This window comes from Oryctolagus cuniculus, chromosome 2 (assembly GCF_051225735.1).
Source record: "Oryctolagus cuniculus isolate XC-2025 breed Fujian yellow rabbit chromosome 2, ASM5122573v1, whole genome shotgun sequence".
In the NCBI taxonomy this organism is placed as follows: Eukaryota; Metazoa; Chordata; class Mammalia; order Lagomorpha; family Leporidae; genus Oryctolagus; species Oryctolagus cuniculus.
This window is the reverse complement of record NC_142868.1, coordinates 88,838,405-88,855,905: the sequence shown is the minus strand read 5'-3', so window position 1 is coordinate 88,855,905 and position 17,501 is coordinate 88,838,405. Positions and strand designations below refer to the sequence as shown.

At 38.9% G+C, this 17,501-nt stretch overlaps 1 protein-coding gene across 1 annotated transcript in view; it reads right to left on the bottom strand.

Moving 5' to 3' along the window:
• Window positions 1-17,218, bottom strand: part of KCNU1 (potassium calcium-activated channel subfamily U member 1) — a 33,459-nt gene extending 16,241 nt beyond the window's left edge. The window contains exons 1-9 of the mRNA XM_089327033.1: window positions 17,090-17,218; window positions 16,597-16,658; window positions 15,552-15,642; window positions 13,517-13,628; window positions 12,496-12,571; window positions 10,830-10,905; window positions 8,662-8,832; window positions 7,342-7,433; window positions 4,951-5,061 (exon numbers count right to left, since the gene is read on the bottom strand). Coding sequence (XP_089183159.1) covers window positions 4,951-5,061; window positions 7,342-7,433; window positions 8,662-8,832; window positions 10,830-10,905; window positions 12,496-12,571; window positions 13,517-13,628; window positions 15,552-15,642; window positions 16,597-16,658; window positions 17,090-17,218 — 920 coding nt within the window. The remainder of the gene's footprint in view (window positions 1-4,950; window positions 5,062-7,341; window positions 7,434-8,661; window positions 8,833-10,829; window positions 10,906-12,495; window positions 12,572-13,516; window positions 13,629-15,551; window positions 15,643-16,596; window positions 16,659-17,089) is intronic.
• Between the last annotated feature and the right edge of the window lie 283 nt (window positions 17,219-17,501).

Here is a 17,501-nt window from a genome sequence, read left to right as displayed (position 1 = left end):
TTATTATATACTATATAATATATATCATATATTTCATTATATAAATATCATATATATTATACAATATATAATTATATATTCATAATAATCTAAATATATAAATATACATATATTATATTACTGTATACTATATTATATTATTATATACTTCACATATAAATACAAATACATAAATATATAAATATAATAATATGAACATATTATGAATATATTCATATTATAATAAATATATAATATAATATAACATATATTATATTATTTAATATAATACATATTATAAATATATTATGTATTACATATTATATGATGCATAATAAATATGTATTATATGATATAAAACATATAATATTATATTACATATTGCATTATATTTTATATAATATATAAATATATTATATATTATTACACATCATATAATATTTTATTACATATATAATTTGTGATATAATGTGTAATATATTATATATTATATAATATGTGATATATTTTGTATGTATATATTATATATAATGTATAATATATAATATTATATTACATATTTGATATTATATAGTGTAATGTATAAACATATAGAATATATGATAATATAATTATAGTGTTATATAATGTATTGTATATTATAATATGCAATATATAATATACTATATCATAAATACATATAATATATAATATACAATGAAGTATAATATAATATATAATATATGATAATATATAATGATATATAATATATAATAAATAATTATAATATAATATAATTATATGGTGTATATTATACAGTATATAATTATATAATATATATTTTATGTATTATGTAGTGTATATTGTATTATATAAAATGTGTAATATATATTAATATACAATATATAATGTATTATATACAATGTATTAATATATAATAGTATAATTATATATATTAATAATTTTATTAGTAATATATTATATAATATATATGTAGTACGTACCATATATAATATATTACTATATAATTAATTTGTGTTATGTATAATATAATGTATTAATATGTAATATATCGTATATAATATATGATATATAATTTGATATTGTATTTATTTTATTATATTTTGTGTGTTCTGTACTATTGCTGGGGACGATGTCACCAAAGTTCTGCTATGATAACATGGATGGCTGGCTTGTCCTCCAATTGTGATTTTATCATTGCGTTTCCAGCGTTTGCCAAAAGTCTCCATTCAAACCTTCCAGCCTGTCTCTACCGTCAGGTCCTAAGACGAGGCTGTGTGTTGGCTTTTGTTACACAGCAGAACCTCTTCTGCTATCAGTTATCCATCTGCAAACAAGCCATTCTAGAACTTATTGGTCTAAAACAACATAATGTTCCTATTTTTGTGGGCTGAGTGGTCTCAGCCATGTGATTTCTTCTGCTCCGTATTAAACTGAGGGCTTGTCTGGGAGCAGGGATACCCCGAATGACTGCCCATTTGACTGCTGTTGCAACCGTGTGACTGGGGGAGCTGAAAGCTGGCTGGGTCTTCTCTTCATGACAGCTCAGGACTCCACGTGAAAGTTGAAATTGTCATTCCTCTAAAGCCTAGCCTGAAAGTGGCAAAGTGTGGCATCATCTGCATTCTACTTATCATCTCAAGTCACTAGCAAACCAAGACTCAAGGAGAGGAGTAGCATGAGTATATAGCAAAAGAAGAAAATGTTGAGAGTTGTATTCAGAGGGAAATCAACTGTAGTTACAGGCTGTAACAATTGCTTGAAAGGAAACAAAGTGGAGTAAGAAGATAGAAGGAAATCAAGGACACCTATTTAGACAGGATGGATGCGGAGGTCTCTTGAGTACTGAAGGATGAGAATAAATCTCGGAGCAAGAAGCACAAACCAATAAAGTGGTCTTTTCAGCAATTTAACTTAAAATAAGGCTGTGGTAGTGGGAAAATGGGGTAGAAGTAGAATTAGGATTTATTTATGAAACAAAGTGGATGGGACTGATGGGAGTATACACAAGGCTAAGGGAGAACAGGATTACCAAGAGAATGCCCATTTGGCTGTTTCAAGGAGCTGTGGCAGGAAGAAGGATGCTGTGGCTCTACGTGGAGGGTGTGGGTGTGCAGCATGAGCACAGACACAACACAGGACCCCAGCAGCTGAGAGCCTCACCACCAGCTTTGGAGAGTGAGGTGAGACCAGACTGTAGCAGCCCAAGCCACTGATGATATAGCTGCAGGGTGAGCCTGCTGTGAATCGAGCCTGGAGTCCTGTCAGGGACAGAGTAGCTACCAACCTAGAGGAAAAACAGAGGCACGTTTCTCTCTCCCTGTCCCTCTGACAATGGTGCCCTGCGACTGGCCGAGAGAGAGGGCGGGCGCCATTTTGGATATACGTAACAGCTGTGACAGCTTGGGTCCATGCGCCAGCAACCAGCAGAAAGGAGACACTTGAGTCCGGCTAGGAGGATTGATGGGGGCTGAGCACTTGTGAAGTGTCCCCAGCCTCCCCACACATTGCAGGCTCTGGGACTCAAACAGCCTGGGGAGAGTACCCACAGGTAACTTGCTCTGGGAGCATCTTCGCCTCTCTAGACAGGACAGGCCGGCAAGGCGGAGCAGATCGTCGGTGCCCCATGACTGCCCGAGCCTTGGGTGCTGGGACTGCGTGAACACTGTGGCTGTGTGGAAGGAAGCAAGGTGTGGCTGGGTCTCTGGGCAGTTGCAGTGGGCGGCTCCACATACCTGGGGTGGGTCACTGCAGCAGGGTCTGTGCTAACACTGAGGACCGCATGGAACCTTTGTGTGGTTCTTGAGGCGGTGTGGATGACTATTACACCCACTAAGACCCACCATATGACTCAGCCATTCCACTCCTGGGAATTTACCCCAGAGAAATAAAATCAGCATCCGGAAGAGTTATCTGTACCCCCATGTTTTTTTGCAGCTCAATTCACAATAGTTAAGATATGGAATCGACCCAGGTGTCCATCAACAGAAGAGTGGAAAAGCAAAATATGATATAGGTACACCATGGAATACTACACAGTGGTAAAAAAAATGAAATCCTGTCAGTTCCAACAAAATGGATGCAACTGGAAACCATTATACTTAGTGAAATAAGCCAGTCCCAAAAGGACAAGTACCATATGTTCTCCCTGATCTGTGGTAACTAACAGAGTGGTTAATAGAATGAAATTGACACTTTGAGATGTGATGATTTTGAATAGCCCCTGCCTCCTTGTTGAGGAACAGTTTTTTCTTTATATTATTTGTTTAATTCTTTACTTAATGTAGGGTTAATCTTATGAGTATAAAGTTAATTGAAAATAGAACTTAGTAAAAAATAAGAATGGGAATGGGTGAGGGAGGAGAAAGACATGTGGGAGTGTGGGCAGGAGGGACGGTAGGGTGGGGAGAATCACTATGTTCCTAAATTTGCATATATGAAATGCATGAAGTTTGTATACCTTAAATAAAGGTTTCTATATGAAAAAAGTAAAAAAAATTAAATATAGAACAGAATTGCCCATGTGATTATAGAGTAATAAAGATTTTTAAGTACAAAGAAAAAATCATGCATAATTTTTTCATAATATACATTTCCATGAACTTTTTGGAGATTCCTTGTGTGTATGGATTTCGATTATTTTGCTCTCAAATCAACTTAAGCTTTAGTTCCATTTCTCAGAAAAAATGCAGAATTTCCTGAAAAGATAGGCAGTGCCATAGTAAGGAAACATTAGCAGCACCATAAGGTGGTTGACAATGCCGTTGGAGCTCACATTTATGAGACTCCAATGTAATGATGTATTGGGCACGTCATATGTGATCCCACATACAATGCCATATAAGATCAAAATATTGTAAATCCAGCTGACTTATGAGGGTTCTTCAAAAAGTTGTGGAAAATGGAATTAAAAACATAAGCTTATTTTGTTGTAAAAAGTTTTGAATTCATGTATAATTTTTCTGTAATATGCATTTTCCATGAAATTGTGAAGATTGTGAAGACCCCTTGTAAAAAATTCAGTGAATTGTTTGGATAACTGATTAATCATTTGAGAAAAATAAAGGGATTAACTCTAAACACATCCCACAAAATCAAGTATAGTGAGCTTAAGTATTAAAGATTACAATATAACCTTTCGGAAATGCTAGAGAAATAGTCATTTCATTTTAGAACAGAGAGGCCTAAGAATGGCAGAAAAGCAAGGAACCAAAAGGGAAGAGTGGGTGGATTGGTGCATGTGCGAATCAACTGCTTCTGCATTAAGACAAAAGCATAAACAAAATTAGAAGGCAAAATACATACAACCTATGGAGGAAACGGCTTAATATCAAAATATTTAAGCACAGGAAAGTGGTAGAAAGAGGATAAAAAAATAAAGAGAAATTTCATGAAAGGAAGAGAACTGTCAAAAAGTATAAAATTGTTCCATCTCACTAGGAACCAAGATCGTAACTGTAAAATAAAGCAATAAGAAACAAGTTTTTGTATTTAAATAGCAGTAAAAATTCTTTCTGCCTTAAATTTGTATTCCCCAGTGTTTGACCAGCAATGTAGCCTGGACTGCTAGTGGCAGGGTAAACTGCTGAGAAGGAAAACACCTTCGAGAACGATCCTCTCTGTGTGGATCTGAACTTCACCTTCTGAGAATTAAGAGGTTAAAAAATTAGAAAGTGCATCAGACTTGTGCCCCAAATTATCATTGTGTATGATGATGATATTAAGTAACTTAAATGCCAACTAGCAGTCCCTTAATACTAGCATACATGCAGAAACACATCTGGCAGGATATATTCCAACATATTACTCTAGTCATGAGATTGCTTTCCTTTTTCTTCTTTTTGTTTTCTTTTTGTTATTCCTTTCTGAATTTTCTATGAGTAAGACCAAGATCATTTTACTCCGCTAAAACACATCCACACGCATTTTCGGCGCCGACACAGAACTCACAGGCTGCATGGACACACTTACTCTCCCAGGAAGACAATCTCCGTGTTGATTTCCCCCGACTTGTGGCGGAGGAAGTTCCTCAGGAAAGCCGTCACACTGTCCACAGTGATGTTGCCACAGACCACGATGTACCTGGGCAGCAAGGACAGGGGAGGGGCACCCGTGAGGAGCTGTAGCGTCTTCCCGTCAAGGTTTACACATGGACAATTCACTTAGAGTTAGTTTGAAATAAATCTGGCATTTGAATCACCCAGATTCTAAAGACAAAAACATTAGGGACTGCATTGCCAATGTGCAAAAGTAGACTTCTGTAGTCTTCTAGACTGTTTGAAGTTGAGCATGCCCCAGACTTCTGAGTTTCACACAGCGTTCCAGGAGCACAAGAGTAACTATCATTACTGCTAATTTTTTTTCTCAGTTAGTTCTAACTTATGAGAGTGGTTCAAAAAGTTCATGGAAATTGGAAAGAGAAATGTAAGTTTATCTGGGAGCAAAAAAAAAATTGAAATCCATGCATAGTGTTTTCATCATCCATATGTTCCACAAACTTTTTGAAGGTGTTTCTGTGTAATGACCTTTCACTTAATTCCTAATTAACTGAGTTTTTCCTCCCCTTGGTAGAGAGCTGATGCTGAAATGGCTCATTAACTTTCTCCATAACCAAATATTGTGGCTGAGGTAGCACCACATTCTAGGTTGTTTTGGTTTATAATTTTATGCCTAAAATTATCTAGTAGTTATAGAAAAGTGAGTGCGATGGAGAGATAAGTAGGACAGGTGCAGAAACCTATGCGCATGGTGTTTGTGATGAAAAAGAGCTGCAGATTTTTTTTACTTTAATATATTTAAAAAGCTATGCTTCTTCTTCCCATTAGCCATGTAAGAAAACAGAAACCATAATTTTAACCTACATTAACCATAAATTTCCCCTACTTTAGTGGTTGATTCAGCATGAGTCTCCTATGCCTTTCCTGACGCAAATGGGATTTGATTTTGGCTTATCTAGTTTGTTTCACTGCTTCTCATTATTTATGGTCTCATTAATTTCATTATGTTTTATTCTTTCATCTTTGTACTCCTTGGCCAATAGTGGTTTTCACTTAACTGCATTAAGAGATAGCCTCCTTCCCCCAAGAGAGTTATCTTCTTTGTATCTCTTGCCTACAGCAGACAGGAACTGAATAAAAATATACACACATTGAATTTAAGACCTCCAATCCATTCTCTTCTTAAATATGAAAAAGAGTTATGGCAGCTGAAGTGATGAGAATCCACATAAACATGAGATACAGGCACCTCCAGTTTCATTTCCCTCCTGGAAAAGAGCTTGAACAATATCAATGCCCCTGGAAGTGCTGCAGGAGGGAGGGTGGAAACTGCTCCTCCCTTCAGGAAACTCAGCACGCAGCGAGCCCTCGACAATTGGGGGTGAGGGGGTGGGATTTTGGCTAAGATAACTGAATTGAATTATTTAAAATATTAAACTTGAGGGGTGGCATTGTGGCATAATAAGTAAATCTGTTGCCTGTGGCTCTGGCATCCCTTATGGGTTTGATTCCCAGTTGCTCCACTTCTGATCCAGCTCTCTGCTGTGGCTTGGGAAAGCAGTAGAAGATGGCCCACGTGCTTGGGCCCTGCACCCACATGGGAGACCTGGAAGAAGCTCCTGGCTCCTGCCTATTACTTGGTCCAGCCCTGGCCATTGCAGTCATTATGAGAGTGTACCAACAGATGGATGATTTCCCTCTTTCTCTGTCTGTCTCTCCCTCTCTCTCTCTCTGACTTTCAAATAAATAAATAAATATTTAAAAAAATAAATAAAATGTGAAAGTTGGCTTTAATTTGATCCGTTGTGTAAAGTCAGCCATTAGTTAACCATATGATAAAATGAGTAAGAAAATAAGTAATGATACCAGAGTAGTGATGAGAGATGCATAATTAATATTTATTGGCAGTAAATTACAACTTTTCTGTCATGGTGGTTCATTTACTGCTCTTCTGAGCATTTGCCTAGTAGTTTGTATGTAGTAGCAAATACATTCACTTGGCATTTATTCTTGCACTGTCCTCTTTGTTGAGGGAGGACTTGCCAATATGAGTGAATTTTAAACTTTGCAGATTGTGGAATGAAAAGATGTTTATTTGATGCAAAAATTTTAAAATCCATGCATAATTTTTCATAACATGCCTTTTACAAGAGCTTTTTGAAGACCCTTTGTATGAATGGATTTCAAAATATTTTTGCACCAAATAAATGTATCTTTTCTATCCACTTTCCACAAACTTTTTGAAATACACTCACATTGTCAGCTTTGGTTCTATCACTAGACCAGGCAACACATGTCTACCGTGGGGTACGGGACTTAACAGAATATCTCAAACTGTGGCAATTATAACTGAAAGGCTACATACTTCTTCCCTTTGACCACATCATAGGACCTGGTGTAGTTCCTCGTGTTAGCAAAAAGTTCCACCATTTCAGGGACATAGATGGCAAATAGTATCTAAAACGATCAGAAAATAAAACCTTTGGTTTCATTATTTGGACAGATTCCCCCAAAAGTCCAAGACTATTAAGGAGAAAGAAGGTACATACAATGTTCTTTTGTCTACAAGGGTCATTACGATGAACTACATGCTAAGAGAGATTTGGTTAAAATATAAGAAAATTCTCCTCTGTGTTCAACAATGAAAGCCAAGCCATAAGGCAACCTTCCCACTGGTTCTGCCCATCTTCATATCTAGATTCCCTCCTGACTCTGACTTCATTCTATTTTGAGCCCTTGGGAATAGTTAAGCACGTGGGTATTGTGGCTCCACAGATTAAGCCAACACTTGGAACCCCCACATCTTATATTGGAGTGCTGATTAGAGTCCAGAATACTGTATTTCTGATACAGTTTCCTGTTAACGTAGTGGAGCAGATAGATGATGGCTCCAGTGCTTGGGGCCCTGCTACCTTCATGGGAGTTCCAGATGGAATTTCTGGCGCTTAGCTTAAGCCTGGTCCAGCCCTGGCTATTCTGGGCATTTGGGGAGTGAATCTGTAGATAGAAAATGTTTCTTTTTCTCTTTCTCTTTCTTTCTCTCTCTCTCTCTCTCTCTGTGTATCTGTTTCTCTCTGACACACACACACTCCCTCTCTACTTTGCAAGTAGATGATAAATAAATGCACAAATAAATATTGATAAATGAGGTAATGATCGACATCAATAGGGATTATCAGAGAGGTGGAGTGAAGAATTTTGTTAAGTTAGGGAATTGAATTGAAGGTCACTAAAAGGAAAGAATGCTTCCTTTGCCTTTGCTACACTCCTGAACCAAGCCAAGTTGTTCACTCGTTTGAAATTAAATGCTGGTGTGCTGAGGGCTTACTCATTTGGGCTGGGAGGGACAGAACTTCCTTCAGATCAAATCTTAAATGAAGAAAGACTGTATTGTGCTTGGCCAAAGATGAAGGTGGACAGGGTTGCACAAATCTACACAGAAGCCAGTAAGGGAAAATCAGCTCTCTTTGTCCACCATCATTTAACTCTTGCAACCATGCACTGACATTACAGGCTTCGGGGAATGCAATTCTGAAATTATGGGACCTAGGCACCTTTGCATTTTCATATGACACCTGCTCTGAATAATGCAATTTTGACCTGTATGGCTTTATTTCTCACCATTAGCAAAAAAGTTTTTTGGTTTAAGCAGCTATATTCAAAAAATATTAAAAATATTATTCACCAAACTCCCCAGGGTGAAGAACATGATGAAGGTCCGTCCTAAGAAAGTCTTGGCCACCACATCGCCAAAGCCAACCGTTGAGGTTGTCACCACGACCAGGTAAATGGATTCAAAGTATGATATATTCTGTGAATTTCTACCTTTGAGCCATGGGTCACCGGAATTTTCCACCTGTCCAGAGAAAGAAGACTCAGGAATGATCACTGAATGGTATCTAAGGGAAGGTTTTCAGGAACAGGCAAATCATTGGGCTGATTTCACTTCATTCCACCCCAAGGACATAAATGATTCCCAGGCTGCAAAGGGTTCGCAGACTGTGGACAGTGACTATGAAGCTGTGGCTTCCTTAGCTGGGATTATGGCTGCGATCTGAGGGCTGTGTGGCTGGAGTGCAGCATTTGGAACACTTGGTAGGGACGGCTCTCCGTGTGTCTTGTGCACATCATCACACCTGCCGTCAGCAGACTCCAGGGGCTCTCAGACTGAGCAATTACTACGCATTCTCATTCTCAAGCTGTTTCAGGAGTTTCATTAAGGAAGGCAGCAGGTAGAGGAACACTTCATTTCATTGAGCTTGTGCTTCTGATGCTAGTGTCTAAGGAAAATCAACAAGTTTCCCAGGTCACTTCCTCCTCTGCTGCAAAACCTACTTAATGATTAAGGTAAAAATCCTCTGGGGACTGACACTGTAGCACAGCAAATTGGACTACTGCTTGCAATGCTAGTATTCCACATTGGATTGCCAGTTCAAGTCCTGGTTGCTCTGCTTCTGATTCAGCTCCCTGCTAATATGTCTGGGATGGAAGATGGTCCAAGTATTTGGGCCCCTGCCACCCATGTGGGAGACTCAGGTGGAGTTCCGGGCTTTTGGCTTTGACTTAGCACAGGCCCAGACTTCACAGTCATTTGGAGGTGAACCATTGGATGGAAGATCTCTTTCTGTGTCTGTTTGTGCTTCTCTCTCAGTCATTCTGCCTTTCAAATAAATTTTAAAAAAATCTTTTCAAAGAAAAACAACAAAAATATTTTCTTCTGATTTTCTCCTTCAGTCTTCACATTTTAAGGAAACTAAATTCATCAATTATCTTTTTGTATTTAAAATAAAGAGTAACTTAGGCACTTTTATTTATGGTGTATAAGCATATAGATACATTTGCTGTAAGATATTAATATAATATCACAATGCATATTTTATGATATTTATTATTTTTATATCATATTATTATGTTAAATAAGAGGTTTCTCCAAAAAGCTCATAGAAGCTGCAATTAAGAGATCATTTTGGTACAAAGACTTTCTGAAGACCCCCCATATGCATGGGTTTCAAGATTTTTTGGATACGAAAGTAAACTTATGTTTTAATTCCATTTTCTGTGAACTTTTTGAAGTACCCTAGTGCATGCGATATTTTATATATAATACATACTTATATGCAATTAATTTTTCATCTTTCCACCTTTTGACTTTTCTTCCTCATAGCCTACATATTTCCTAGTTGTTTTCTATTTCTATTTAGCACGAAAGATGATCAGGTGCTGAAGATGTCTGGGGGAAATAGGTGCTTCACTTTGTTGTTGAAAACTGGAATGGAGATTAGCAATCATGTTGTTGGCTCAGCTACCCGATCACTTTTTAAAAGTAAAGCACCATTTTCGAAAGTGACTCTTTCTTTCTTAAGTGTGAGAATATGGGTTCCTGTAATCCTGACTCCCCGAGAGGACAGAGCTTGTGTGTTCTGGGCCCAACTCCCATGGCTAATAGTGAATACCTCTGAGAAGTCAACAGTCTGCTGCCAGGAGCTTGAAGGACAGTATCTAACCCATGAGCACCTGCTATGTTTGCAGCTAGGACGAGCCCCCACACTCTCTCCTGTAGTCTTAGGTGATAGCCACAGGGCTCCACAGTGGGCACTGACGGTCACTGGGCTGCCAGCAACTCCAGAGTCAGGGCTGAAAAATCCAGGCATCTGCTGTGGCTACTGTGGTACTTATTCAGGACAATGTCTCCTGCCTGAGTACTGAGAGGGGTCGTGGCTAGTTTCAGACACTTTGATGGTGGGAGACACACACTTTGGAAGATTATGGGTTACAAGGATGGAGACAGGGACTCACCAGGTTCCCCTCCACTGTTCAAAGAAAGGTCATTAGGCACTGTGACTAGATGCTTACCAGGTGAATGAATCCTGCCGCCGTGAACCAGCTGCTGAGAACTATAGCCATCAGTTTGGAAAACTTTACTGAATTACTAGAGAAAAAGAGACAAAGAACTGGTGGGTCTCCTGTGACAGGTCAGGTTCCACAGCAGCACAAGCAGCTCATCCTGGGATGTTGCTACTTGAGATGAGGTTCGTGGACCAGAAGCCATGATGGCATTACCTGGGAGCGAATGAAGAAACACACAGTCCCAGGTCCTGGCCCAGCCTATGCATCCGCAAAGTCATGAGACCCTCTGTTTGATCTCTGTGCACGTTAGAGTCTGAGAAGCACAGAATACAAACACCCCAGGCCACATAACACTTCTTCCAAGATTTGGACTTTGCCATGACATCTGTTAGCCTAGCCTTTAAAAATATACTGTGCATGGATCAGTGAAAGGTAATCTTAATAGATTGCTACATTGTCTAAAGTAATAGCTCAAAATGCCTTATGTCGGGAGTCCTGGGAGTGGGCTGGCAAAATGGAATTTAGAGTTGATCACAGAGAAGTGGAGTCACTCACACCGTGGCATTCATTCAAAGGTCGTGGAGAAGAGAGAGGCATGAACAGAAGCTCTCCTTCTAAGTAGTGCACAGAGTTTAGTTGGAATCCCTGTGGCTTTCACGCAGCACAACCTGTCACACAAGAACGGCCTTCCCCATTCCAAACTGTCTGTAATGTTCAATCACCTAGCAGTGAAATTCGCCTGAACAATACTGTGTGGTATTTCTAGGAAGAATGTAGAAGCATGGGAATTCTAAGGGACGGCCGACTCAACTTAAAACTTTAGAAGTATTGTAGTTAAAAGCTAGTTTGGATTTTTGTTGTTTTGGGCAGATATGTAGGTGGCCCTATTTCTGTAAGCAATAACTCACTGAGGCTAATGGACAATGCTCACACTCAGAGAAACTGCCTTATATTCCTAAACCTAAGAAAGATTTACCTAACCATGGTGGGCATGATTCAAAAAACAATGATGAACAACAAATCTGAAATGATTTCACTGTGTGTGTGTGTGCGTGTGTGCACACGTGTATGTGTTGCAGGGACACAGAATCAAGACCTAAATGGGCTTACATATTGTAGCTTTCAAAAGCAAAGACTGCAGGTGGGCACTGTGCTGCAGTGGGTTAAGCCACTCTTTGGGATGTCTGCATCTATATCGGAGTGCTGCTTTAAGTCCAACTACTCTGCTTCCAATCCAGATTGTTGTTAATGTGCTTGGGAAGGCAGCGGATGATGGCCCAAGTGCTTCAGTTCCTGCTACCCATGTGGGGGACTTGGATGGAGTTTCTGATTCCTGTACCCATCTGAGGAGGAACCAGTGGATGGAACATCTCTCTCTGTATGTCTTTCCCTCTCTCTCTGTTACTCTACCTTTCAAAATAAAAATAAATAAAAAATTTTCAGAAAAGAAAAGAATAAACAAACTAAGAGGATTGCAAAGTTTTCATCCAGTGTGCATGCAACGCAATGTAATGGGAGAAAGTAAATGAGTCATAGCTTGAGAGTAAAGAGATATCACTACTTGACTGAAATTCTGTTGTAAATTGTGTTGAGTTGAAGATTGAGTTCACATTTTTCATTTTGTAATCCAAACTAGTCAGTAAGAAGTATGTCTGGCATGGTTAATGTTTACCTGGTCTTGATGACTTGTAGAATTTGCAAGATTTGAGGAAGTTCTAGTAGCCGCAATGCTCGTAGGAACCTTAAACCTACAAGGCAACAGAAAGGAGAAAGCTGCAAAAAGACAGTCACTCCATGGCATAGCCTGAATCATAGCCCAACTAGGGCTGCTCACGTTCCACTTTTCCCTTCATGTTCAAATATAATGTCACAGGTTCAAGAGCCTGAGCCATAGTTCCAATCCTGACCAGGGTTTTTGCCAACTAAGATGATCTCCTAAACTTCACAGCTCCTCATATGTAAAAGAATTTTATCAGTACCTACCTCATGGAGTAGCAGATTAAACACAAAGCATGTAGATGCACCCCTCACATAAAATAAGCACTATTCACCTTGCTCTATTTAACTTAACATATTCTCCATAAATCACTTGAGCTCATGATCATGCAATCCCCGTGGCATGTTTCTTCATCTTTATGAGATGTTTTACTTTAGATGATTTGGTAATAAGGCAAGGTATAGAACTGGTGTTTATTTTTAGATAATTAATGATAACCTCAAGTCACAAAAAAACTGATCAAGGCTGCATAGTACCCATGCGCTGGCAATGCATCAGCCTTGAAGACAAAACAGCCGATTGCATGTTTCCCAAACATGTCGCAGCATGTTCAACTGGACATGCCATGAAGATGAATTTTGAAAGATCAAGGGTGGCTTCTCATCTCTCGCAGCCCTTATGGGATCCCAGCATAAAAATGCTTCTAAGGGAATGGCTTGTGGGAGATTTGCCTCTCAAATTATGTGTACAGATATCCCATCAACAACTGTTGGGCACCTACTGTATACCAGGAATAGGGCTGGGTCTTGAGAGTCAAAACATGGTTTCTGCAAATATATTACAAAACTACACTAACAGGGTGAGCGATTTTTTCACATGACAGTCAAGTATTAAAGCAAAATGAAGGACAGACACTAATAAAGGAAAGTTGAGATTTTAAAATAGATATTACCACAGACACCCACAGCACACTCACCTAGCCAATTGCTCTTCAAATAATAAGACATAAAAGTTTGTGGGATGGTAAAAACATCTACAATGGAATTCATCTCCAGCCAGAACTTGATCTTGTCATCAGCTGCCAAAAACTATGAAATGGAAATGGAACATTCAAGCTTCCATTAGCCACAAAGCTTTCTCAAGTGAACACAAGAGATAGCATGATTCAGCTACATTGCATTCATCCATTGAGGTTTTTATCTCAGTCCGTTTTACTTTTATATAAATGCACACATATTTATATAGATCTACCAATGCATATGCATATGCAGTACAAAAGATTGTACTTTTACTAGGCACTCAACAAATGAATACATAGTAATATTACTTACTAGATGTTGAATCTCTCAGTTTCCCCTAGACCTTCCTGCTGGCCAATTATGTACAATAATTATATACACAAATCCCCTTATTTGTGAGCAACAAAGACACATAATTTAGGACGTTCTCCAATGGAAAAGGTGTAGTTTTCGGGAAGCTTGGCTGGCCTGGCCTGTGTTTATGAGCTGCCCTACTTAGGTTAAGCACGCATTTCCAGAAGGGAGAATCTGCTGCTAGAAGCAGGTTCCGATGATGAGTGTGTTCTGGGTAAGCAGTAAAGGACAGTCATAGGCACATATTCGATGGTGCTTCAAAAGATTCATGGAAAAATGGATTTCAAAGGTAAGTCTATTTTGCAAAAAATTTGAAAATTCATGCATAGCTTTTCCATAATAAGTTTATTAACTCTTGAAGACACTCAGATACATGGACTTCAAGATTTTGTGCACCAAAACAAACTTATGTTGTAATCCTATTTCACGTGAACTTATTGAGATACACTTGTGTCATAATACACTTATATTAAAAAGATAAATCTATGTATACATGTATATATAAACATGTTTTACTATACATGCATATAGAGAGGTCCTTCAAAAAGCTTATGGAAAATGTTTATTTTGAAAACACTACTGGGGCCAGCACTGTGGCGCAGCAGGTTAACACCCTGGCCTGAAGCGCCGGCATCCCATATGGATGCTGGTTCGAGACCTGGCTGCTCCACTTCCAATCCAGCTCTCTGCTGTGGCCTGGGAAAGCAGTAGAAGATGGCCCCAGTCCTTGGGCCCCTGCACCTGGGTGGGAGACCCAGAAGAAGCTCCTGGCTCCTGGCTTCGGATCATCTGGGCCATCTGGGGAGTGAACCATCGGATGGAAGACTCTCTCTCTCTCTCTCTCTCCTGGCTCCTGGCTTCGGATCATCTGGGCCATCTGGGGAGTGAACCATCGGATGGAAGACTCTCTCTCTCTCTCTCTCTCTCTCTATCTGCCTCTCTTCTCTCTGTGTAACTCTGACTTTCAAATAAATAAATAAATATTTAAAAAAAACAAACAAACAAAAGAAAACACTGTGGATGGATTTCAAATTTTTTTGCATTTCAGTTTCATTTTTCCACAAAGTTTTTTAGCCTCATGTGTGGGGTAGGTGGGTGTGGATGTGCACTGTGTGAGTACAGTCTCCCACAAACATGGAACCGGTAAACACGTTGAAATGTAGGTCTAGCATCAGTGCTTAATAAGTGCCAGTGGAATCAAAGAACTATTTAATAAGTGAGTGTTACAAAAATGAAGAAAAATACAAAAGCATTTTATACAATTATTCAGTGCATATGTCATTAATGGAGAAAACGACATCTCATCTCGAGGAACTTGTTATTTGGTTCTGCCAGCTGGTAATTATTGATAAAGGTGTCTCAGTAGTAGACGGCAACCAATAAGAAAGACATTATGATAGGGTGATGCCATCTAACAAAGAAATCATTTTCATTTGTATTGTAATTTTTTTACCTTGTTTATAATTCCAACTTCAGGGTGGATGGAATTTTTAGATCTTATCATCTATTTAACAATTTAGGGCATGGATCTTTCATCTTTATAACCTGAAAACTTAGCGAGACCTTGTAAGTAAGGAACACACAGATCTCCAGTTGTACTGTGTTGGGTGTTCATGCCCACTTCCAACAGGTACTTACTCTCAACCCGAAATAGAAACTGAAGAAAGCATTGAAAATCAAATCAACAGGGATGGTTTTGTCTTGGTATGAAGAACAGCTTCTAACAGGGCTGGAAAAGAGACAAGGGCACTTGTAAAGATGCATATTGGGAAAGCTATGTCTATGTAACAGCAAGCAGAGGGGATAGGGCAGGCGATTTTCTATTCATTTACCATGAAGGGTCAATCCACACACATTCAGATCTCAAGGAAATTACTTTTCCCTTGGGAGTAGAATTATACATGAACAAAATGATTCAACAGTCTATGGAACTAAAAATAATAGGAAAATTACTGCCATTACTTTCTTAAGATTTATTGGTTCTGTTTCAATTTTATCAGCAGGGATTTGGAGCCAGAGAGATTATGTGGCTCTCCTTGTTTTATAAGACGATTTGTGCTGTCTGGAAGGTTTAGCTTCTGCACTTTTTCACTTTGACTCTGAGTCCAATATAATTATCAGAGGACAGACAGTACAGTTCAATTAGATTGAAGATTGTCAAAACAAAACAAAACGAAATGAAAGCCTGCCTTAACCTGGCACTTTAAGGAGGGAGTGTCTTCAATCGGAGCAGACAGTGATCTGGTTCTTTATCTCAGGTGTGAGCTAGCATTTGCTTTCTCAAAAAATCATCCCACATCATTGGGAACCTACGAGATGGAGCCACTATGGAACTTCTGATTCAACACCCGAGGAACCCAAAGATGTTAATGGCTTCATAAGGAGTTCAGGTGCAGAGATGACTTTTGGGGGCTTGGAGCCACCAGAGACCCTAGAGCAGATCTGCACCCACTGCCCCACTCCCCCAACCCTTAGATATGGAAGATGGCAGCACACAGGAGAAACATGTGCTTTCATTGCAAAGTGGGGTTGAGTGTTTAATGGGGGAGCTGAACCCTTACCATTCTTTTTTAGTTTATGTGTGTGTGTGCATGTATTAAGCATTACCCCAGAGGAGAAAATTTGAAGTTAGTTCAGCAAGTGACTGAGAGGGTAGGGAGGGGAGATTTGGGTTTGTACTCACTCGGTGGAATTGATGAAATAGATTATAAGAGACCCGATGCTTAGTACAAAGACGAGGATCACCTAGAAGCACAAAAACATGGACAGGTGTACAAATCCATTTTACTGACATGCAAGAGATTTTTTTAATGTACTGTGTACACCGTTACTGCACAGGTCATGGAATAGGAGTTGTGTTTTCTCTTTTCATGCCCCTGTGTATGTGTAGTGGCTTATTCAGTCATTGTCCAAGAAAGATCTACTGGACCTTACGAGAATGCTATAAAGGAAACATGTACCCATTTTGCTTATGTAATTTTAACTCCCTCCAACTTCAGAATTTGTTTTTTTCCTTCTCTTGGAACTCTCTCAACATTTATTGAATGTTTAACATGCAAGAAAATGGGGACTGTTGGATAAAGACCCTAAACTTGAATGCCTATGATATTGTGGAAGAAACACTCCAAACTGGTCCACCCTGGTAGAGAGAATTTGGACAGGAGTGAAAATGCTACAAGTGGGAAAAAGAAGATGAGTGCTCTCAAAACGTCCATGTATCTGGTCTGAAAGATAAGCGGGGCTTGCAGAATGTCATCAGAAAACTGTCCAACCAAAGCCTTCTTGCATTTGCAGGCAGTCTCCATGACTGTTGAGGTTACCTTTAGGTAATTAAATACCTGTCAGTCATTTCTGGTTTCTTTGTTTAATACCATTGTATTGATAATTATTAACTGCTTTTCATGAAATCTTTTTCCTTCTCTTTACAAAATGTGTTTTTTTTTTCTCTAAGTCCCAAAAGAAGTTCAAATATACATCATGTATCGGTGGACTTCTGGCAAGGGGCTAGTGTGCCAGGTGTTTACCCTCCAAACCAAGGAAATGAAGAACAAAGAAAAAATAAAGAAGAAAAGTTCAGTTTTATTGAAA